This window comes from Leuresthes tenuis, unplaced genomic scaffold (genome assembly GCF_036924035.1).
Source record: "Leuresthes tenuis unplaced genomic scaffold, fLeuTen1.0.hap1 SCAF_5, whole genome shotgun sequence".
NCBI lineage: Eukaryota > Metazoa > Chordata > Actinopteri > Atheriniformes > Atherinopsidae > Leuresthes > Leuresthes tenuis.
The window spans coordinates 10,129,446-10,152,235 of NW_027325359.1; the positions used below are offsets into that span (position 1 = coordinate 10,129,446).

The window sequence follows — 22,790 nt, forward strand, 5'->3', positions numbered from 1 at the left end:
AGATTGCAAACATGACAAGAGGTCAAATATCTGCGAGGGGAAAAGGAGTGGAACAACTGTTCCACCAAGCTGCTTTGGCCACAGCTGGTTTACACACAAATGGGTATTCACCTGAACGAGGATTGGAAATCACCCTACACCAAAGTGAATAATTAGTGGCATAATTACCAGGCTTAAAATGAATCTACGAGCTGCCCTCTCTCACAGCGCCATCAAGAATAACAGGTGTTGAAAGTGCCTTGAAGGGACAGAGATTAAAGATTATTTTGTGATACTGGGTCTCCTTCAGGCACAACTATCTTGTGTTTTATCCTATCATCCACAGCCAGGGTCGTGTGGGGGCTCATTTTCCTCTGGCTTGGCAGTTTTGGGAACCAGGCGTTTGACAGAGAGTGAATGTTGTTTAATCTGGGAGTGTGAGCCGTCCTTGAGCTTCCCGGACTCTCCATGTCCACATAACCTCCAGCTACATGGAGGTGGGTTCCACTAATAGTTGTTATCAGCTGCCAAAATGCCTTTTCCTTTTTGGTGCCAGTGTGAATACATGTAAAGTGTTCCATCAACAGAATAGCGATGACAATAAAATGTATCAACATATCTGATTGAATTAGTGGTCCATACCTGTCTGATTTCAGTGGCAGTCTTACGGCTGTGTGTACTCCCTGTTTTGACTTAAGCAATGAAGCAAGTGAGCCTAAGGGTGTTTGTTCTTGTAAGAATTACTTAAAGACTTGTCAAGATGCCACAACTCATGCTTCAGCTCCCAGGCTCTTTCTGTGTTGGTTATTCAGAGTTCCTGTGTGTTTTTGAAATTGCTGCAGCAGGTGCAACACATATTAGACCCTGTGAATTAAATATTTGTTTCTAATGCTGAACAAAGTGTATTTTGTATCTTAATCAAAGGAAAACTCAGAAAGTCTCAGTAGTATCATACGGAAAGGGCAAAATGATAAATTGTCATTATATCGCCAGGAACAAAATAATGCTGAAGTGAGAAACTGTATTGTCACAGTATTCTTGTGCTACACAAAAGGATCAAGCTGCATAAATAGCTGTTTGGATGAGATTCCTTTGTGTTTCGATTCAGCGGTGACTAGAATATGTGAATGTCTATGCAAAATCAAGATAAATGTGAGGTTAAAAGAGACATTGGTTGAGTATAGTATCAATATGACATGCTGCACTTTATCTTTTACCCTGCCCTGTTGTCCTATAATGTTATATCATTAGTTTCCCTGACAATGATTTAGCATTCAGTCGTCTACCCCATTGACCTGTGCTGTGTTTAAATGTAACCTTCTCTTAGCCCTACCCATCATTTGTCACCTCTGAGCTGTCAAATACACACAAATTGGACACAACCTGCCATGGCCATTTGACAGCGAGACACAGAGGGGCTGCAAAACAGAAGCAGGGCAATCAGCTGCATCTATCACATTTACATGGTCTGGGTGGGTTAGCGAGTTGTTCCTGAAAGATTACTGCCTCTAATTTCTTTGGGGAGGGTGGGACCTTGGGTCTGCTGGCAAGCTTGCTTTTCAGGTCAGGGCTCCCTGAATGTTAACTAAGATCCAGGAGCAGGTCAGCAGGCAGGCCAAGGGACCAGAGGAAAGCCTGGCTTTCTTACACTGGTGGCCAGTAAGTCGTGCAGAAAGTTGCCATCCATCTTTGGCACTGTCCTAATGATCTGTTCCAGGTGAGGTTTGCAGTTGGGAAGCCTGTCCAGGTAGCTATCTACTGGTGCCTCAATGCTACTAAGTGGAACACCAATTCCGAAATCTCTGCCAGCTAAAAGACAAAGTTGCCTACCAAAGAAATGATCCAGTATTTTCTCAGGAAGAGGCAGCATTTTGGTTGTCTTCTTCAAGCTACGCTGCAAGACATTTTCACATGCTGCTACGGTGGAGCACTCTGCTTTCAGGAATTTCTTTTTTAATTAACTTTTACTTTGATCTAAATGATCAAAATATTGCAACTCAACCTCAAACTGTGAGGAGCATTGCAGCCATGTTACGGCAGTTGTGGCTTTTTTTGTCTTAAAGTGCCATTCAGACTATTTTTGTTGCAGGCAGCTAAATACATGAAATGCACAAGTGCAACATGTCCTATGAAGCTGTAGAACATATTTGCATTCGCGAGAATCCAAATAATGTTGCAAGCAACGTCTATGTTATTTTTGTCAGTATTATCTTGGACACATCTGTTTTGCAAAGTGCAGGCTATACATCTGTGATGAGAAAAAAATGGGATATTATTTGTTGTGACTGCGTGTCATTAAAAATACAAGACAACCAAACTAAATTCTCATCCACTTCATCCACTGTTTAGAGTATAACGCTTCATCAATAAATATTTAATAATTATTAGTATCATTAAAAAGCTGAGGACTTACTTAATTAAACATTTCATTCAAAGTTAACTATGGAGGTTGGCACTCTCAAATGTTCTCAGCAAATCTACAGTAAGTCCATGAAGTTGTTTGGTGCTCTGCTTTCATTTGAGAATTAAACGGCAGAAGGAGCGCCGTGTGTGTTGTTGCTCCTGTCTCAAGCAGAGGCAAAATGTGGGAGTTGTTTGTTACTGCAGTGATGCCCTGGTGCTACCACATCCCTCTCTCCATTCAGTTGATTTTGAAAAACAAGAGAGTGATCTTATTTCATGCAGTTAATACCAAGCAATACACAAGTACAAATGCAAAATACACTGAAGAAAAATCAGTCCAAGAGCTGACCAGAACGTTTCAATATTTTCACCAAGTTGTGCTTCAAAGCTCTTTTTTTTCTTCCTTTCTGAAGTAAATGATGCTTGAACGGCAGAGAGATCGCTCATTGTTAACCATATGGTTTTGTGCAAAAAAGGTCACCAGTGTTTCTGAGGGTTAATATCAAATGCCCAAACAGAGACAAGGGGAAGCCACGCATATTAATGGCGGGTAGATATTCCCTTGTGGAAAGAGCATCGGGTGGATGATTTTTCTTTTCGGGACAACTGTGAGCGTTCAGTCACAGACAACGAATGAGTGTTTAATCAATTCGTGTTAAATCTTCTGAAATCGCACATCAAGTTTAAATATACAAACATTATAAAAGGTTGCAGTAAAATGTGTCTAATATCCCAGCTTTCCTTTGCTGACATCTCTTTACAATGACAGTGAGGGGGACGATTCTCCCCTCAGCCACAGCAAGAAGTATTGACTTTTAACACTACCGTTAAAACAGCTGGATGCTGAAGGCCTTTACAAAACTGTGCAAAAGACTTCAGCCTTTTATGAGTGCGTTTATCCCACAATTCTGCAAAATGAGACCAAAACAACTATTACTTCTTCTGAGAATTAGCAAACAGTTACCATTTCTACGACATAAAAGGCTCCGTGCCAACATGCACTGAAATGATAAAATATTGAAACGTCTATGAAACAATAATGTGAGTTCTTGCTACAGCTGTCTCTTGCTAATTGAGTTGCTACCAAGAATGTTAGTACTCTGGAGAATAATTTGTCAGTGCAAAACATCGAATGGACCAATTTATTGGTTGCTACAGGCTGTAGAGTTCCAACAGTCTTTGATCAACCTTTTTAGGTCAGTATCTCGTGAAATGCAGAGAGGAGAATTACACAGCAGAGAAAATATTTCGTCTTTTTAAAAGAGAAGGAAAAGTCTTTTTGTAGTTCCACTGTTTGGCTGTAATTGTGAATACATGTTTTAGAGCACTTGAAGTCGGGGAGAGAAAACAGAGGCTTTTGTGTTTATTGTTTTACGTGGATGGTAGCATAAACATTTATTGTAAAACAGAGGCAGAAGGAGTATTTATAAGTTTTGGTTTTTCTCATCTCTGACTGGATCTATGATGCACGCACTGACAGTTGTCGACTTTTCATACAAGCTGAGTTGAAAGAGGGATTTCAAAGGGTTTTGTGTTAGCCGAGGGTTTGAGCCTGCTTGAATTCTGAAATTTTCTTGGCATTTTGACAATCCATGTATTTAACATTGTGTGATATCTAAGTCAAATGTCAAAATTCTGTTTCGTCTCAATGATCTTGTAACTTGTTAATGAGTCAGTAGTAGAATTATTGTGTTGGTCTTTAATACTAGTGTGGCATGGCAAATTCACTTTTGTTGTATTTTGGTAAAGTGCTTTACTTTGATGTGAAATTACAACACCTCTCAAATGTGGATCACATGGGCTCAATTAGGCAATGTTAATTTACTTAGCATAGAATTTCAACATAAACATTATAATGTGACTATTATCTGAGCTATGTCTACCTTACTGTAAATAATGTCACCAGAAAACAACTTAATTTATTTTGCTACAAAAACAGAATCAGGCAACAAAAGCTGTTCTTTCCAGGTGATGCCTGTATTAAAAAGCTTGTGTGACATTGTGAGATTGTTATTTGACTCAGTAGTTGTGCATCTTGGAGGACCACACGGCAAACTGTAGAATCCGAACACTAAAGTCTGAAAGATCACATAACCACAGCCCATCTACTGCTGAATGAACTCAGAGCTGGTAAAAGGCTCTAAAATCCTCCAATAAACATGTCAGTTATGACACGAAGAGCAGTAAATGGTACATTTCTGAAAACCTGTGTTCTTTCTTTATGGAAATTATTCTTCATGGCCTGCTGAGTTCAGACAAAGCCATCAGTCACGAAGCTTCTTCTGAATAATTTAACCTTTAAACAAAATGTTCATTTTTATCTTATTCTTTTCTTCCATCCCTTTACTGACTACCCAACACACTGAGATGTTTTTGCCTAACCTATTTTGCCCTGAACATACTTAAACACAGGGTTTTACCGTTTGTGAATACTCTGCCTTAGCACCAATCAACTTGGGACTTGGAGCAGTCCTACAGTACATTTCTAAATTCATCCTACCTGTTTAGCCCGACTGTAACATTTTCTGATAACAGATGGAAACTGAGTAATGTTAGCATGGAATGTTCTCAAACAATATATCACTTTACCCATAAAGCGATGCATTGGTGTGCACTTAGGAGTGCAGCTGGCCTTTCTCTTTCTAAGCAAATTTTGTGATGAAAAAAGCCAAGAGTCTACGTGCTGATCGTCATCTCATCCCATTCATTATACCAATGAATGGTCCCTTGGTCACAGGGCTGGAAAATGTAGTTATACTGGATGTAAAAGGAAATTCTGAGTAATTCATTTAAAGATGCTGAATTGCTTTAAATCGTGAATTAGTTAGTAGAGGTATATTCTCCTGTGTCCCGTCAGATATGCTGTCTCAACACCATGCCACTTCTTTGCTGGTCTGTGCCTACGTGAATCTAAATTAATCTAAAGGACACATTATGGAACCAATTAAAGCTTAACAGATTTTTAAGCCTTCAGAGTTCATACAAATCGTCAAACACAATCAGGTTTAATGGTTTGCGTTTATCAACAACAACGATAATCTGCTCACAAAGCAAATAGCCGCATGATAAATCAAAATCAGGCTGCAATTAAAACCCTTGTGAGATAATCAAATTGGAAAAAGTCAGAATGATCACTTGATTTTGGCACAATAAACTAAAACATGTTTGCTTGGAATATATCCACACTACATGATAGGGAGGTCACGCAATTCATTTTGACTGAAAACATTTCAACAAGGCCCTCAAGATAAGATATCAGGTTGTGCAGCTCTCTACATCATTAGCTCACACATGTACAGCGTCTCAGAGGACCTTTAATTTGAGTAGGAAAAGTCTGTTCCTTCGCTGTGAGGTTAAAGAGTGGGTGACAAGTGAAGAAAATCACAGTGGAATGCATTAATTAGGTAGACCTAAAAGCATATTTATCAAAGGCTAAGCCGTATGGGAATTATCTTAGAAAGGATCTAATAAAGACAAGACAGGTTAATAGAATAAAAGGCCTTGAATAGAATGTGTGCTTATACATAAAATATCAACCACATCTCACATGTAAACCAATTATTAGGATGTACGACTTAAATGTTACAGCAAGCTGACTCTTACCAACTGAGATGACCTTCATGTGGTTTGACAGTGACAATTGGCTTCTAATGCTCGCTCTGATTAAAATGTCACAGCCTCTGACTTCATTCATCTTGGTAAGATTCCACATGAAATGGCCCAATATTTGCTCAGAGAGAAAAGACTGATTACATGAACATGAATATGCTGATATCAAAAATAAATATTTAATGAACTCCCATAATCAGAAAACAGTGGTCCACGGAGGAAATAAACAGCCCAGTGATTCTGGCTGAATCATCTAAATGGTGTCAATCACATGTGAATAAAGAGGGCTCTGTTCCTGGGTTGTGATGACTTATGGTCTCTCGGTGGCGATTGAGACAGACGGGGCTGATTGAGAGAGCTTATCTTTATGAAGGGAGCTATGGAATTGTTAACAGGATGTGATGGTTTGCGTCCTCCGAGCTGAGCTGGGAAATAAAGCTGCTGCGCTCCAGCTGCGTTGCCATCATTCACAGAGGTAATGATCTTTGTCTGGCTCAAAAGTAAGTAATAGTCTGCCCACAGGTTAGAAAGGTTATGACACAGCATCGCTGGCAGAGCTGAACTTCAACCGATGAGCAGCGGTCAGAATGTCAATACATTTGCAAATCGATCTTATATATATATATATATATATCTTATATCTTATTAGAATATGGTGTAAAAACTAATGTTTATAAAGTTTCAGGAAAAAAGACGAACAGCTCTTTATTTCTACTCCTGGACACATTTTTAGATACCATCTTATGATCCAGGAACGTTGTAGCTGTTTTCATCTGTTTGCTGAGAACACACACAAAGGTGCTCACAATCATATTTGCTAAACGGTGTTGGTGTTGTTCTTGATCAAGACGGAGACAGGGTCATGTTTGGTGGATGCAGTCAAATAATCCAACTCCATTCAGTTATCTTCACCAAGATAATTAATCAATTCAGTATGCACATCCCGAGTCTCAGAGGCGTCTTTGAGATAATTGTTCTCATTGACTTGAATAATTATTTGTTTGCTGATTTAATTATTTTCACATTTGGAAAACAAATTAACGTCCGCTGGTACACACTTAGGAATTTTTTTCTCCGTTTCAACATTAGTAGGTGAAATTGCAGTGAGTGTCAGACTGTGACACCATTTTTATGTAAAAAAAAATTAGCTGAAATCTGACAGAGTTTATGTCATTATGTGTACTCTTCAGATCTAACCTCAGCGTGAGGAAGGTCAATAAAACATGAATTGTTTCTGCCTCGTAGCTACAACACAAACTACACTGAATCAAAGACTTATGTTTCTCAGATAGGAGGTTAGCTCTGGGTTACAGACAGTGTCCTCATTTCATGACTGGCATGGTGGAAAACAATCGTTGGAGTCCTCGATTCGCACAGTTACAAGTATGTGCAAGACCTTACGGCTACTGCAGCAACTAGCACAAATTACTAGGGCCAATTTAATGGCACTCACTACTGTTATTCATAATGCCGTTTTAAATGTTTTGCTCATTTGTTTCCATTAAATATTTCATCTTCCCTTAAATATTAATTTAACTTCCTCCTTAAATTTTTCACCAGTCTCTTTGCAGTTGCTATCTTCTTGCCTCCCTTTTAGGCTTTGCAATCATAAATAATTATTCATCTACACCAAAAAAGAGATTGCATAAAACATGCACATGAATCCTTTTTGTCTTTTCTCATTAGTGATATACTTCGGGTAGCCTAAATACTTCCCGCCACCCCATTTATGGGAAGTGGTTGGAAGATCTTTTTAAGGATCCTGTCTCACAAATAGGATGCAGCCTTTGTTTCTGATCCGTACGTTCAACCGTCCTTTCATGATAAATTGAGGGGTCTGCTTTTATAAGGAGAATTTATCCTGACACATTCTGAATTAGACAGTGATGCTTTAGCTTTTATTGTTTGGGTCAACTCCAGGGGTTATCTGTACATACAACAATCCCTGTTTGTATGCACTTAGTTGTATATAGTTTTATAATGAACAATAAAATGCAAGAAAAAAAATAAAATTAAAATTTCTTGTCAAATGTGGTTATCTCTAATTGATATTGTTAATATTTCACATTTTATTCTTTAATAGTTTGGATATGTTATTCTAACTAATGTTGCATGTTAATGATATATAGATGAATAGTTTTCTTGGCAAAAGTGTCAACATCCTTCTTAATTTGACAATTTCAACACGACTCGTGAGCATATAGTGTCACGATGGAAAGTGGAAGGGACGCATAAACTCTCAATTTGCCCGGATTATTCCTTTGTGATGAGGCCTAAAGATCCAGGAAAGTAAATAGCAATGTGTTAATTAGAAATTAAACTAAGTGATCCGCTCCACACAGAGGAAGCATTAACCAGACAGACTCATTAAAACAGATCTATAGTTGTATTTGCTCTTCTTTTTGCAGTGAAGTCTGAATATATATATATATATTTTTTAAAAATGGTACTCAAACCATCTTCAAAGTAACAAACTACTAGTGTGTACTTTTTTTTTTTTTGCTTCTGGGTAAAATGCAGGCGAGAGTTTACCAGAAAAAACACCGACAAAGTGATGACCACATCCACGTAATTTTGATAACTAAACGAAACAAGAATTTACAGTATGCGTGTATCCTGGATTACAAATGAAAGAATAAAACACAACAGAATACCATTGCTGAAATCAGACGAAACTTGGAAAGTGAACTGAAAGCTGTCTCTTGAGTTACCAGAGTTGACAAATTCAACACTCATTAAACATTTCGGTTTTTTTTCCAGAGGGTTATGACTGATTTTTTTGCAGTAAAGGTATTCCCAAAGATTGTAGTATTTAAGTGAGCTTCTGCTTCCACCTAGTGGAAATGGTTGGTCACAAGACTTACTGAAGTGATTCATTAACTGATTTAAAATCAGATTAAAACTCCATTGAGGGAAAGAAGCACAGTTAGCAACACATTACTGATATTAAATGGCATTAAACGTCATTAATCAGTTGGCAATAATGTTATAGGTTTAAAAATCTAAATGTGAAAGGGTAATTTAGATGAAAACAATCAATTGCAGCTTCTTGTGTCTGTATTATCAGTACAGAATACAATAAATGTATGAGGCTTGTGTTATGTACCTTGAGCTATTCTTACCTAAAAGTATTAATAGCAAAATGTACATCAAACACTAAAGTGGCGCAATTCCGACAGAGGCAATCAAAAAGTTTGTGACGCAAAATACTCTCAAAGGGTTACAAAAGAGATGCAACATAGCTAACTTATAATACAAAACTATCTCATTTTAATTCAAACGACCAAAAGATGTCTTACAGACGACCAATATTAGGATAAACAACCGCAAATACTGAATGGCTTTACGGATGTCCAACTTTACTGAAAAGAAACAGCCAAAAGTGGGACGCAAAACAGCCACATAAAATGTAGAAAAGACACAGACAGAAATAGCCCCATTGATGTGCAAAAAGTTCCACAGAATTAAAAGACATTTGTAAGAAGCGCTCCTGGAGACACGTGAATTGTATGTGCGTGGACTGAGGTTGTTATGGTCACTTTTTCAGACTCGTTGATGGGGGGCGCTTTTACACATTTGAGCCCAAAGACAAGCCGTCCATGGTCTCTACCGGTACATTGTCTGGAGGGATGTCAGAAACTTTGAAAAGTTCAGTAAACTAGTTTTATCTATATGCCTAAGATGGATCCACGGAACGACGGTCCAAATGTTGTGTCTTAGCTGCCGGCTGGACGGACTCATGCTTAATAGCCGGCGTTCGGTGGAATAATAGTTTTCGTTAGCCGTAGCTGCTAGCTTCCTGTAGCCGAAAAGCTAGTGTGACCAACGTTTGTTACGTCCACAGGAGAGGAGAGCGCTGTGACTTGGAGAAAGGAAGGAAGGAAACTGATAAGTAGGATCACTGCGCACCGTTGCTTGTGCAGAGCTAGCACCCTTTTGGCCTCTCAACTTCACACTGTGACGCATTTAGAAAAGGTGACTAAATCCAAGTACCCTGTGTGACATTTGACACTATTTGGTTAATTAGAGATGTTGTGAGGGCGCAGAGCTAGGTGCTAGCAGTTTGTGTTTTGGCTAGCTGTAGAACAAGCGAGAGCTAGCCTGTTAGCTGCAAACTTCTAAAGAAGTTGTGTCAGTCCGATTTTCCAAGTTGATCAATTTAGGAAACCAGCTGACCGGGTTTTTTTTCGCTCTAACCGACTCTTAGCATCAGGGGCGAACGGAGAATAAAACCCATGACATCGGACGTGATAGAGAGTGAAGCTGCGTTGAAGGGTGTGAGTGAGATGAATTTGAACAATAGCAGCCTAGATTTTGTCACACCCAGCAGGACTCATGAAGATTTGGGAAACAGACAGACTTCTAGTCCCTCATCTTCCGGAGTGTCGGGAGAAGGTGATGAGGAGGACTCGAGCGAGTTGCAGATTAGCACAGCTTCTACTGTCGAAAATGGCGAGGAGGCATTTGAAGAAAGTCTAACAAAAACAAGAAGTACGCCTGGGGCGAGTACACCTCCAGACAATGTGCAGAAGCAGTCGAGAGGAAGAAGCTCTACCCCAGTCAGCCTTCCCCAGCCACTCTCACCACCTGGACCCATTGGGAGGTCTGTATTTGCTCATGTTTTGTGTATGTGTCGGTTACTTGAAACTGTTAATGTTGTTGTTTCATATCTTCATTGCTTTAATTCTGCTTTTCCACACGTCAGCGGCTCAGTCAGATGTTTCTTTTACGTGTCTTTGTCCTTTTAAGTGCACTGGATTATCTGGAAGTTGTTTGACAGACCAGAGATTGTTGAGCACGATTACCAAGAAGCTGTGCCTGGGGCCATCATGGTCATTTGAACTTTCCTAGTTAATTGCTATTTTTCCTAAAAGTGAAATAATAACCCATAGTGTGATTTATTTATTTATTTGTTTGTTTCAACTTGGATGCCTTCTCCAACTGATTTTGTTATACAAGTTGTAGCGAGCACATGCAAATCCAAACAAAACCCAAGTCAATAAAAGCTAAGTACGTAAAGCAGTGAGCAGTTATTCCAGTGGGAAGCGACAGAAATCTAACAGACTGGTGTCACCTCCTTCTCCTGTGTCTTTGTTTTATAATCCAAGCGTCTCAGTTCTTCCATGCAGCCTGGAGTGGGCAAACTTCAAGGTTTACCCCCGCAAATAAACTGTGTTTTCAGGTTTAAAAAAAAAAAAAGTGTCTTTAAAGGCAGGGTGGATAAGAAGCCCAAGAGCTGCCGAGGAGCTTGAATTTAGGTTTAGACTTTGGCTTCATTTGTTTTCTTCTGACGTGCTGCTCCTCTTATGGCACACCCTCTGATTTCATACTTTCAGATATTGAACATTTGCCTCTCATATTCAATACCACGTCCAAACCTCTTTTTCTTATCGTTACAATTTCGTAGCATTGGTTTAAATTAGTGGAAACAAAATAATAAAATAAGATAATTGGCATTATGTAAAAACTTTCTTTTGCTATGTTATCATAGCTTTAATCTTAATCTTGAATCTTTTTTGGTATCCTGTTCATCATTGCCTTGGCATTGCAGGTTAGCAAGGATGTGTGTGTGTGTGTGTGTGTTAACATGTTTGTATGAATACAAAAATGTTTTTATTTGACAAAAATGACAACAATAGGACCCACACCCACACCCACACACCCACCCCCACACACACACACACCATACCAGCTTTTCAAACAATACCTGTTTTCCTGTGTTTCGTCCACACAACCAGTGAAAGGTGAGGATGTGTCTTTTTTCAGACCTTCTCCTGCTTGTACCTTGAGAATTGTTGTGAGTTCGATGTAGACTTGACCCGCCTCAGACAAAAACAAGTCCAAACAACAAATCATTCAGTTCACTTCAGGACCGTCACATCGGGCGATTCGTTTCAGCTTTGCACATAACTGCTGTTGCAAAACTGTTGGAAATCAGCACACCCGTTTGTCCTGTAGTTACTCACTGTGTTGTGTTTTTGTGTGAAGGAGCCAATCCTGCACAGAATCGCATCCACTTGTGCTGATTGGATGTCTTTGATTTAAACTTGAGGAAAACTTTGTGAAATCCAATATAACCCACTGACTCGCTGAAAAAGGCATCGTAACATTGACTGTTTACATAAACATGATGCGGTAACTCAAACTCTTGCAGAAGTTTGGACTGGATTGCATCACTCTGCTGCCAGATACTTGGATGTTTACCTGGATAACAGACTCAACTGGAGCTGTAACACTGAGTCTGTCTACAAGCGTAGACTCACCTTCTTGAGGAACAGTTTTGCACATTTTCTACAAGTCTGTGGTTAAAAGTGCAACCTGCTTTACAGCCATCCGTTGGGACAGCAGCATCTGAGGCGGTGACTAAAAGAAGCTGAACAAACTGATCATTAGGGCTGGCCCCGTGCTGGGGGCCGCTCTGGAGCCCCTGAATTTTGCAACAACTGCCCAACTTAACAGACAATGCTGCACACCCTCTGCATGACAACCAAGTGTTTTCAGATGGAGGCTTCTTCAGCTTCTGCTCCAACAAATAATGTTAAAAGAGTTTTATTACTGCCCTCAGCAGTGACTCTATTCTGTGACTTTATGCTGCAAAAAAATCGTTTCTCTTCTTCAGTTCAGTAAAAACAAACTTTATCTGGTTAAAACACCAAAATGAATCGGATTAGAAAGTGTTAAAGAGAGAGCTCGTATCACAGAAATACTGCTTATATCACAATCCAGAAAACTAATTGTTTGTTTTTCAGTCGACATTTCTTGAGTGAAATTGTAGGTGTGAAGTTCTTTAATGGAAGTCCTAGCCTAAATCAAACCACCCACCAGTGATCTGCATCATGATTAACCCTTCATGAAGTGCAGTAAGTATCTAAATTCTTATTGGTCTTTTCCGGTTGACTTCTTAATGTAGGTAATTCCATTTATTTAGCCATCGCGCTGGGATAGAAATGATTTATTTCCAGGAAAGCACATTCCCATTGCAGTTTGTGTTCTGTTGGGATTAGCGCTGCGTATAAGCAGAACGCTAAACTGATTTATTGGGAAATGTCGAATGCATACGGAAGCACAAACGGTTGTGGATTAGTGCATCAAAGGGAACTCTGTGCAGCAGCGATACAGATACCATGGTCAGCATTACTTAGTAGTCTTGTGGTTTACAAACTAAGCTTGTAAGCTTTTCAAGAAGCCAGCGACCTGATTACGAGGCCAATTGCAAGCTGAAACTCCTGAGGGCATTCCTGAACATGGGACTGTGCGTTTCGCTGTATAATCATTACATCCATAAGGAATTGTGCCGCAGCATTGGAAATGTAAGGCACACAAGTGAGATGTATAGAAAGACAAAATATTCTTGCTTGTTCTCCCGGGCTGTGCTAATGCAATAGATAAGAAAAACCTTTCAATGTGAAACTGCAGCAGATGTGCAGATTTCATCTCTACGCTTCATAATACCACCAGGATTCAGAGAATCCAGTGAACTCTTTGTACACGGGGGATTGTGCTGAAAGCCAGTATCAGATGGTCTACGTCAAGAATGTTTTGCGTGGGTATTGACCCAAAAAAAAAAAAACATTTCCATGTCCTCTTGGCAGCCCATGTGAACTCCAGCATAACCATATGAGAGTGGTACAAGTCATCTTTGAAAGATAACCATCTGTAGGGATTTCACATCATTCATCCTTAACTTTCACCATTAAGGCTGTTAACAGTGAGATATTGAACTCAATTTTCGTGCTTTCTCTCCCCCAGCCTGGAGCGGCAAGAGTCGGTCGCAACAACAGAGGCCCGTTTAAGAATGGAAGGAGTTGAACTGAAGGAAGAGTGGCAGGATGAGGATTTTCCACGGTATTGTGTCATGCATGCATTGTTCCTTTGTAACTAGCTTCGTGTTTTGTAAGTCCATGAATCGCACGTGTACTCAAGGCATGACTACCCTCTAATTACACATTAGACCCCTCCCAGAGGAAGAGGAGCTCGAAGATGATCTTTTTGCAGGAACCTCAGAGGAGCGAGATCCTGGTAATCACACAATATTACACCATACATCTCTACAGGGACTAAGGAGGGTATTAAAGAACTTTATCAAATATATATGGTTTTGTTTCTATTTAATCCTTAAACTCACATGACCTTTAAAAGAGACATTGGTGGTTATCATCTGTCCTCTTTACCCCTGTTTGTGCATTCTAAAGTTCAGATGCAACTAGTGTGAGGACATGGCAGTCTGAGTTGGTACAGTCATTGGTTCATGCCAGCCTTCTCACAGATGGTGTTTAATTTCTGGCCCTTTAATTGATGTGACTCAACTGAAGTGTCCTATAAGACTCGGCGAAACACCTGGATTTTGTCCGCAGCTGCTTGCGTTAGTGCTGGATCAGAGAGAGATTTCTTAATGCTTGTGATTGTTTTGTCATCACTGACTTGGGAAAAAAATATCTATCTACTCTCAAATTGTTCCCACAGATGGTATAACCACTAATAATCTGCCACCTACCCCAGACTATGCAGTGAACCATGGCAAGAAGGCGAAGAAAAAGCTCACCGCTCCTGAAATCAGTCTCACACTAGACCGCAGTGAAGGCTCTGTTCTCTCTGACGAGCTGGATGAAAGTACAGAGCTGGACCTGGATGACATAGACACACCCTCTGACAACAGCAACGAGTTTGAATGGGAAGGTAAGGGATTTACGTTGTGAAAACAATAATAGCAACTCTGCTTTAGGCCTTTTAGACTGTCGTTCAACTCTTGCTTGCTTAGGCTTGCCTTGTTAACACAGACTTTTTAAATGGTTACCCTGGGATCAGTATAGCTTCTGAGAAAGGTTCACTTTGGACTTCTGTATGAGCAGATGCATGAGGGGTTTAACGGCCGGCTTATAGAACAGAAGCAGGCTGCTTCTTGCATCCATGGACGTTTACTCTCGTAGATTTTGCAGGTTTGCTTTGGAGGGCTTCTGTCTTGCGTATGTTGAAATATTCTGTATTGTTTTTGTGTTTCCACACTGCTGCCTTCCTCTTTTACACGTGGAAGAATTGTTTCCCTTGTCTGTCTGGAAACAGGCAGCAGGCCTGCAGCAGGTTTTTCTCTACCTTGTGGTAAGGTCTGTTGGACAGCCTTTCTTTTTAAAATGTTGTTCATTTCCTGTGTACCACGCCTCAATCAACTCCTATTATCCCGATCATGTTTTCAGTTTTCCTAACAAGTGATGTGTGCTTTTCCATGTTTCACTCCCTTCCAATTCCACTTCATGTTTTGCCCGTGTTCATTTTTATCCTTTCTTTCAAATTTGACTTCATTCGAACTGGCACCAGCAGATCCTCACACCAGCCGTTAGCCGTTTAAACGTTTGTGCTGTCGGGTTTTGTTTTAGTCTTTCAGTGCTTCGTATTTTGAAAAAATAAAAATAAAAAAGTAAATCGGAAGATAATATAATAATTTTGCACAGAGTTAGAAAAAGCAAATTCAACCCCAGAATAGTTTAGTTTTTGATCCAAGACGCATACCCGGCTTTTTGAACTTGAATTTGTAGGTAATTGGATGAAAAATGAGCAGTTATGCTCTGCATAGGGAGGGGATTCGGATTTAATGCACAAAGGTGTACTGGTGTCATTATTCTGAAATAATTTGCCTACTGGCTGTTGAGAGATAGACATCCATAAATATGTGTGATGCTGTGATTTGGTTCCACTATTTAATTGATTATGATTCTGCTTTTTGCATGCTCGATGTACACGATGATACCAACACGTTGACGTCAGAACCTTCTGCGTATTGTGCAGCTTCACACGATGCACCAAGTGCCCGAGAATCTCAGGAATGTTGTGTTGTTGTGATGGAGTTTTTTTTTTTTACTCTTCTTTCTGTATGCTGTGATGTGACAGGCGGGCAGCACGGTATCCCCTGGAAATTGTTGACTTCTTTGGGTTTCTTCTGTTTCGCACTGAAGGGAACATGTGGCACTAAAACCTGTCATTTTTTTGTGTAAAATTGGAGGAAAAAGCATGCTGTCAAGAAACGAAAGAATCAAGCCAATAAATTGCCTGATTGGAAAGTGAAAATGCAGATAACGGAGTGGTCTGAAAATACGACGACAGCTTTTTGATCAAAGCGTATCTGATTCGGATCACAGCCGAGCGTTGCTGTGTCTGAGCCGTTGGTTTTAAAGTGCGTTTTTTTTCCCCGTCTTCAGATGATCTCCCCAAACCAAAAACCACAGAACTGCTGCAGAAAGGTGTGGAGTCGGTGCAGGAATACTCTGCCTCAGATGAGAGGGATGAGGGTCGACGCTGGAGGATGTTTCGTATCGGAGACCAGGATCACAGAGTGGATATGAAGGCCATCGAACCTTACAAGAGGGTTATCAGTCATGGAGGTCAGTGCTGTTGTTGAACGATGCACAAACATTCGATAAAAAACATACGTTTTATTTGTAGGATAATCACGTAAATAAATCATTTTTTATATGAAAAGACTTTTATCTCAACATGACCTTATATTGAGTGCTTTTTGATGTTTTAATTTCTCTCCGCAGGTTACTATGGAGATGGTTTAAATGCCATCATTGTGTTTGCTGTGTGCTTTATGCCAGAGAGCAGTCAACCAAATTACAGATACATCATGGACAATTTATTCAAGTGAGTCTCATTCGAATTACTGTGGCTGTTCGAGTTTTAGAGCCGCCATTAATGGGGAATTCACCTCGCAGGTATGTCATCGGCACGCTGGAGCTCCTGGTGGCAGAGAACTATATGATCGTGTATTTAAACGGGGCGACTTCTCGGAAAAAGATGCCGACTGTCGGCTGGCTCAGAAAATGTTATCAGCAGATCGATAGGAGGTGAGTCTGAGTGGGTCAGAACCTTTTTTTTTAGCTATATTCCCAAGACGTTGGTTATTTTTAAATGGTTGACTACGTGTTGATGTTCTCTTTGTACAGGTTACGGAAGAACTTAAAGTCTTTAATAATAGTGCACCCCTCTTGGTTTATTCGCACCCTGCTGGCACTCACGAAACCTTTCATAAGGTATCCGTAATGTTGAAGTCGTTGGAAAAATGAAGTGGTGAATGCAAGTTATTTTGGGGTCATGCACCTAACTTCCCTGCTTCTTTTCCACAGCTCCAAATTTAGTCAGAAAATCAAGTATGTGTACAGCTTGACAGACCTCGCTGAACTCGTCCCAATGGAGTATGTGTCCATACCTGATTGTATCAAACAGTAAGTATGTGAACGCAGCAGCACTGTTTTCAGATGGATGACGGGGTTCGTACAAGTCAATGAACAGTAGTTCACTAAGGGCTGCGGTCAGGTGCTGATCAGTAGAAACGGATTAAGAAATGAATGCTTGACACTCCAACTCTGTTTGTGTTTCTTAGTAATTCAGTTGGATCAACGTTTTGGGCCCCGCAGCTCTTTTTCAGATCAGCACACATGCACAGCTCTCACTTACATACCTTTCCTGTGTGGCCAGTGAGGAATGAGTGTTTGCAGTGTCCGATTTACCTTTAACTGCCCATGTTTCATCTCACGAAGCCTGAATGTGCACAAGCAGGAAATACGAATGCTGTTTTATTATCATGTTTAACTATTATATCAGAGAACAGGTCCATGTCCATAGCCACATTGTTCTGTATAGTCCGTCAGCATTATTGAAAATGTTTGAGTGTTGAAGATTTTGTTATATAAACCACCATTTAGGAATGCTATCTTCATTTCCAAGTGTTTTAGCATTTACTGATGAGCCTAACTGTTGACCTCATGCTGCAGAGTTGTCCGTGCCGTCTTCCTCCCTTATGTGGCTTAACATGTGGCAGATGTTTTGGCGTCTCTGTGTTTAGAATCACTTCACAGAAACTCATCCTGACCCAGTGAAACCCCGGGGGAAAAAAATAAAAAAATGTTCTGCTCTTTTGGATTTGTGGTTGCTGTTGGCTGTGTATTTTTCTCTGCTAAAAACCACTTTCCCTGCCCCTTCTTAAGGTTTGACGACGAAAAAAATAGGAAAAGCCATAAAAGGTATTATGCACTTTCAACAAGGGTCGGTCTCCGCATTCTATGCATTTATTTTTTATAAAACTAACAATTAAATGATCAGGTGGCTTAAAGAGATGCACCAAGACACCTATTTTCTTGCATATTATTAGAGTTTGATGATTTTCTGTTAACTTATGGCCAAAATTGACAAGTTTACTCTCCAAAGTTCCATGCCTTTCTCTTAAATCCTGTAGGAGCTGCAGTCCAAATAAATACACTGAATGTCGGTTTAATTGACAAAAATAGGTGGCTTGGTGATTGTTTAACCAACTAAATTTCTTTTCTGAGCCAATTCTGTGTCGTATGCATAAATTTGCTCCTTTTTATCATCTTAAAATTATATTCGCTATCTGTTCATCTTTTTTTAATGAATTTTTTTATATGTACTTCTTAAACCTTCAGATTTTTTATTTAGACGGAAGTTTTTCCTTCTCTGTGATGCTAGATGACCCCAAAAAACCTGCATCGACGTGTGTGAATAGTTTAGCCGGAGCTGATGTCGTGAAAGTTGGGGGTTTGATGTTCTATTTTACTGACATGTCATGTCAAACACAAGTTTAGAGTTGAATGTGTTTGGTAAGTTTTTTTTCTTATCAGTTTCTCTGAATGAGGGCGGAACTACAATACAAGGATGTAGACTGTCCTCGTCACGGTGGTTTGTGGTTGCACATTAGCCATGTCCTCACATGGTTGGCCCTCACTGAACACCCAGCTTTTTCACTCTCACAGCTCTTTGCATGACTCGCTGCACTTACTTTCCCCACGGATGTTTGCCATTTGCAAAAGATTCTTGTCAGCTTTGCTTATGCACACAGAACTGAGCTGCACATTACTGATAAGGACTGAGTGGATATAGTTGCTGTGATGATTAATTAGTTGTTGCACTAGAAAAGTATAATAACCGCGACGTTGCAGAGGACCAACGGGCCTGCAGAGGGGTTTAATTTTTCTATTTGCTCAAGTTAATTCTCTGATAAGGTGCGATGGGTTTATCAGCAAATTAGCAAAACAAATGAACTAAAGCACTCTGCCGATTTTCTGACATTCACCAAACACCAAAAGAAAACCAACCCCCTCCAGCATTTTATGATCCTACCACCTTTGTGATAACACATTTTGGACTTCTGCATTGCACACCTAAGTACTAATTTGCACATTTTTAAGGGAAGTAAGCACTGATTTTCCTATCAACCGGGAATTTGAAGAAGTTGTGTTAATGAATTGTGATTATTATTAATCATTAGGTCATGAATAAACCTCGAGGTCAATGCTGCATGCGTTGCAGTAGCTTCTATTGGGGAAAACGGCGCTGGTTTTGACCAGAGTTGTGCCCGTTCTGTGTGTAGAAATATTCTCGTTGTGAAGGTAACGATCGCATTTCAGGATCTGATTGCGTTTGAAAGGGCGTGTTAGCGGGCAGTGTAGTAAGCTGATGCTATCTCTGTGCGTTGACATGCTGTCTCGGTCACACAGCTGGCTCCTGACTGCTTGCATCTGTCCGCAGGATCGACCAGGACATGAACAGCAAAGTGGAGGTGGCCGCTGCCGCTGTTCCAGAGTGATGCGCCCTCGCTGCAGGACTCGGAGGAGATCCATGTAGAACATTTAGACTTGAGTCGCTCGTGCGTTAATGATGTGGCCGATGTGACTGGAGACTGTTGCATCAGGAAAGTGCCTTTTCTGAAACTTTGCTGCCTGTAACGTCGCCACACTTTTTGCTGTATTTTTTTTGTGCCAAGCGGCTAAAGCCTCAGCAATTTGTCCACATGCTGTCTGAAATGTTTTTAATCCTTTTTATTTACTCCTGAATATCTTGTCAGTCTTGGCTTATTGGTGTAACTGTTGTATCTACACTTTATTTAACTCACTCTGTTACAAGTGGTTGGTGCATGTTCTGCTTTATTACATTTAAATATATATATTTATACTCAAAAGGTGTCAAAGGAGAGAAATTAATATATTTTTATGGTCTGATTTTAAACTGCATTTTAGGTCATTGACCCACTGAGTGGCATTTCACAGAAAAAGTCTTGACAACACCTTTTTTCACTGTTCACTGCTGATGTTCTCTGGAATCCTGCCTGGGGAAAATAAAGCTTTATTTTGTTGCCCCTCACTTGAATTTGCCCTCTGACTGTTGGAAGGGTGAACGTTCGTGAAAGCAGTCAGAAACCTTTGAGGAGAAAAAAATAATTGGACAGAACAAAACACAAAATGACCAAAAGAGCGCAACATCTTGCATTATGTAGATGCTTTAAACAGCAAAAGTAACGTTGGGATACGCAGGATTTGTTACAAAAACTCATCCATTAAGACTCCACCCAAACTGCAGATGTCATTGAAATCATAAAGGAATGGAATATTGTAGAAAAAAAAATGATGGAAGACAGCCTGACCATAATACATATCACAGGTGATAGAAAAAAATGCAATAACCTGACAATATCAGCCACAGAATAAACGCAAAATTCCTGAAACCTTTCAGGTGAAGGTAATTGGCCTCCCAACAATTCACCGGTTCCTGGTGTGAAGTAGCAACAATATTACACTTTTACAGTAGATTTTAATGTTGTCTTGACAGCGGGTCGTAGCCTAAAGCTTTGAAATGCAGAAGTGATTCAAGGCATCTGATTGCAACATCATCAACTTCAGGATCAAACTTGTTGGCGAAGAGTTGTTGTTGCCTCAGGAGCCAGGAGAGGTCACCAGCTCCATACACACAGACTGCCCTTCTGTGGGTCCCTCTGCATCGGTGGTACGGGGCTCCTTTGTTCACATCCCCTTCCAAATAACTCCACTTCACCGCACGAGCGAGAGACTGCATGTCTGACGTGTCATACTTGTCATTAGCAGGCAATGATCCCGGAACATAGGGCATTCTCTGCAGAGTTGCCCACACGTGCTCATCGGGGCTGTATGTGTCCTTCTCCCACTCCAGAAAATTCTGCACCTCTCTGTTCTGCATCACATATTTCACAAAGGCTCTTGTGACCACAAAGTAGGCATTTCCAGAGAACATGGGGCTGCTTATGGGTGGAGGACTCTTCCTGATGTCTGTACTGATTATCGTGTCGGTGACGTTGTAATGGTACTGCCAGCGGCCTTTCTTGTGGTCAGAGGTGACTTCAGATTCCAGAGTGTTTCTACCGTTGAGGACCTTCAGTGTCATCACGATCTCTCTGTTTGTTTTGATGGGAAAGTCTGTCCCACAGGTGTTAAGCAGGTACTTCCAGTGGACCGGAGATTTCAACAGATCTTTCATGCAGTTCAGATCTGCCTGTACTCTGGACCATGAGGCATATATGACTCGTTCTAATTTACTGGCTAAGAATACATTTGGAAAGCAGGACGCAACTGCCTCCACAGCTCTCTGAAATACGGGAGAGGATTTCTGGTCCACATGTACACAGTAGATGTTCTGAGGAGCATAAACAGCTCGTAGGAGTCGTTCAAACATCTCAATCTTATCGTGGATCACCATAGAGTACGCAATAGGGAAATGACTCTCCTCCTCACTAAGAGGCACTGTGGTGAAACCTCTCCTTTTGATGTAAGCTGCACAGTTCTTTGTTTCATTAAGGTAGAAGTCCTCGGAAAAAAGAGTCCGCCTCGTCCTGGATGCAAGAAGCGTTTCTAATTCAGTTCTCTTTTCTCCCACACTCCCGCTGATGATAGCCAAACAACCGGGCAGGTCACTGGAGAACTGCTGGGGTTTTGTTTGACCAAAGGACAATCGTACGCCAGGCGCCGTTTTCCAAAAAATTAAAGAAAGGGACATACCGATGAGGATGAGAGTGACAGCCTTCAACATCATCCGACCCGTCACGAACCTCGAAAATGCCATTTCTTAGCTTGAAGTGAGAAAAGCCCAGGTGAACTGGTCTTCCCTGCAGTTTACAGTTTGAGTCGGAGGTTATCCTTATAAAGGAAACTGAATCAACCACCTGGGTAGGTGTGTCAAAGGAAGGTGTGTGTGAATAAATTTACAATAGTTCTTCAGTAGGATCTGACATATGTGCATCCTGGTGGTGATTAAAGGTCAGAGCTGAGCTGTGTTTGCTTAGAAAGTATTGCGAGCATAAGTGTAAAGGTGTACTTCTTCATGAAGGCATTAATTGGAAAAGAAATTATTTTTATTATATAATCGTGTTTACAACAAATCATGCAGATTTCACTTCACGTCGACAGACCAGTCTACAGCGCCACAAACGCCCTTTTAATTTTAAAGTTAAAAAAGAATACACACACATACATATACATATATATGCAGGAGCGGAGTGGGACACAAAAATCCACCGGGACAACTCTGACTGCACCGGCCCACAATGAGCCCACAACTGGCCCAACCCATCCTCTCCACCTCCCATATATCAACTACACAAACAAAATGTATGGACTTAACGGAAATATGGCTAAGAACTCAGCTCAAATGTTATGCTAATTCGCAACAATCTTCTGTCAACTCACCTGCATCACTAGTTGACGCCTGGTTGTTTCGGAATAACTCCGTAATTTTGATGCACTCTCCTTCAGCTTCTTCATTCTGGCCTTTTAGACCCCTCCTTTCTCCTTTCTCTTCTCTCCCTCCATCAGGTGTAACACAGAGCAAAACAAACATGCAAATCCGATTCCTCTTCGACTGCAAGAAAATCCGCGACTTCAACCTTGCCCGCTTTCTCTCTCTGACAGCCGCTCATTCAGCTCCCTATGTTTATTTTTCTGCTACAGCTGACGGAGATCTTGGAGATTTTCTCGGGAACATGCTTA

The 22,790-nt window shown here is 40.5% G+C and overlaps 2 protein-coding genes across 5 annotated transcripts; one reads left to right on the plus strand and one right to left on the minus strand.

The window, feature by feature from the left end:
* Nucleotides 1-9,566: 9,566 nt before the first annotated feature.
* bnip2 (BCL2 interacting protein 2) lies at nt 9,567-20,139 on the plus strand. 4 transcript variants are annotated; one of them, XM_072385872.1, is made up of 11 exons: nt 9,567-10,594; nt 13,741-13,836; nt 13,943-14,010; nt 14,455-14,667; nt 16,182-16,364; nt 16,524-16,626; nt 16,698-16,829; nt 16,929-17,015; nt 17,109-17,207; nt 17,970-18,005; nt 19,528-20,139. In XM_072385872.1, the coding sequence occupies exons 1-11, from the start codon at nt 10,227-10,229 to the stop codon at nt 19,583-19,585; spliced, it is 1,443 nt and encodes a 480-aa protein (XP_072241973.1). In that variant the 5' UTR covers nt 9,567-10,226; the 3' UTR covers nt 19,586-20,139. The 4 variants fall into 4 exon arrangements, with proteins under 4 accessions (XP_072241973.1, XP_072241974.1, XP_072241975.1 ...); XM_072385873.1 differs by having other exon boundaries at nt 14,491-14,667; XM_072385874.1 differs by lacking the exon at nt 17,970-18,005.
* Nucleotides 20,140-20,517: 378 nt separating this feature from the next.
* gcnt3 (glucosaminyl (N-acetyl) transferase 3, mucin type) lies at nt 20,518-21,900 on the minus strand. The gene has a single exon (XM_072385876.1). It carries the CDS (start codon nt 21,865-21,867, stop codon nt 20,587-20,589), a length of 1,281 nt encoding a protein of 426 aa, XP_072241977.1. The 5' UTR covers nt 21,868-21,900; the 3' UTR covers nt 20,518-20,586.
* Nucleotides 21,901-22,790: the final 890 nt, after the last annotated feature.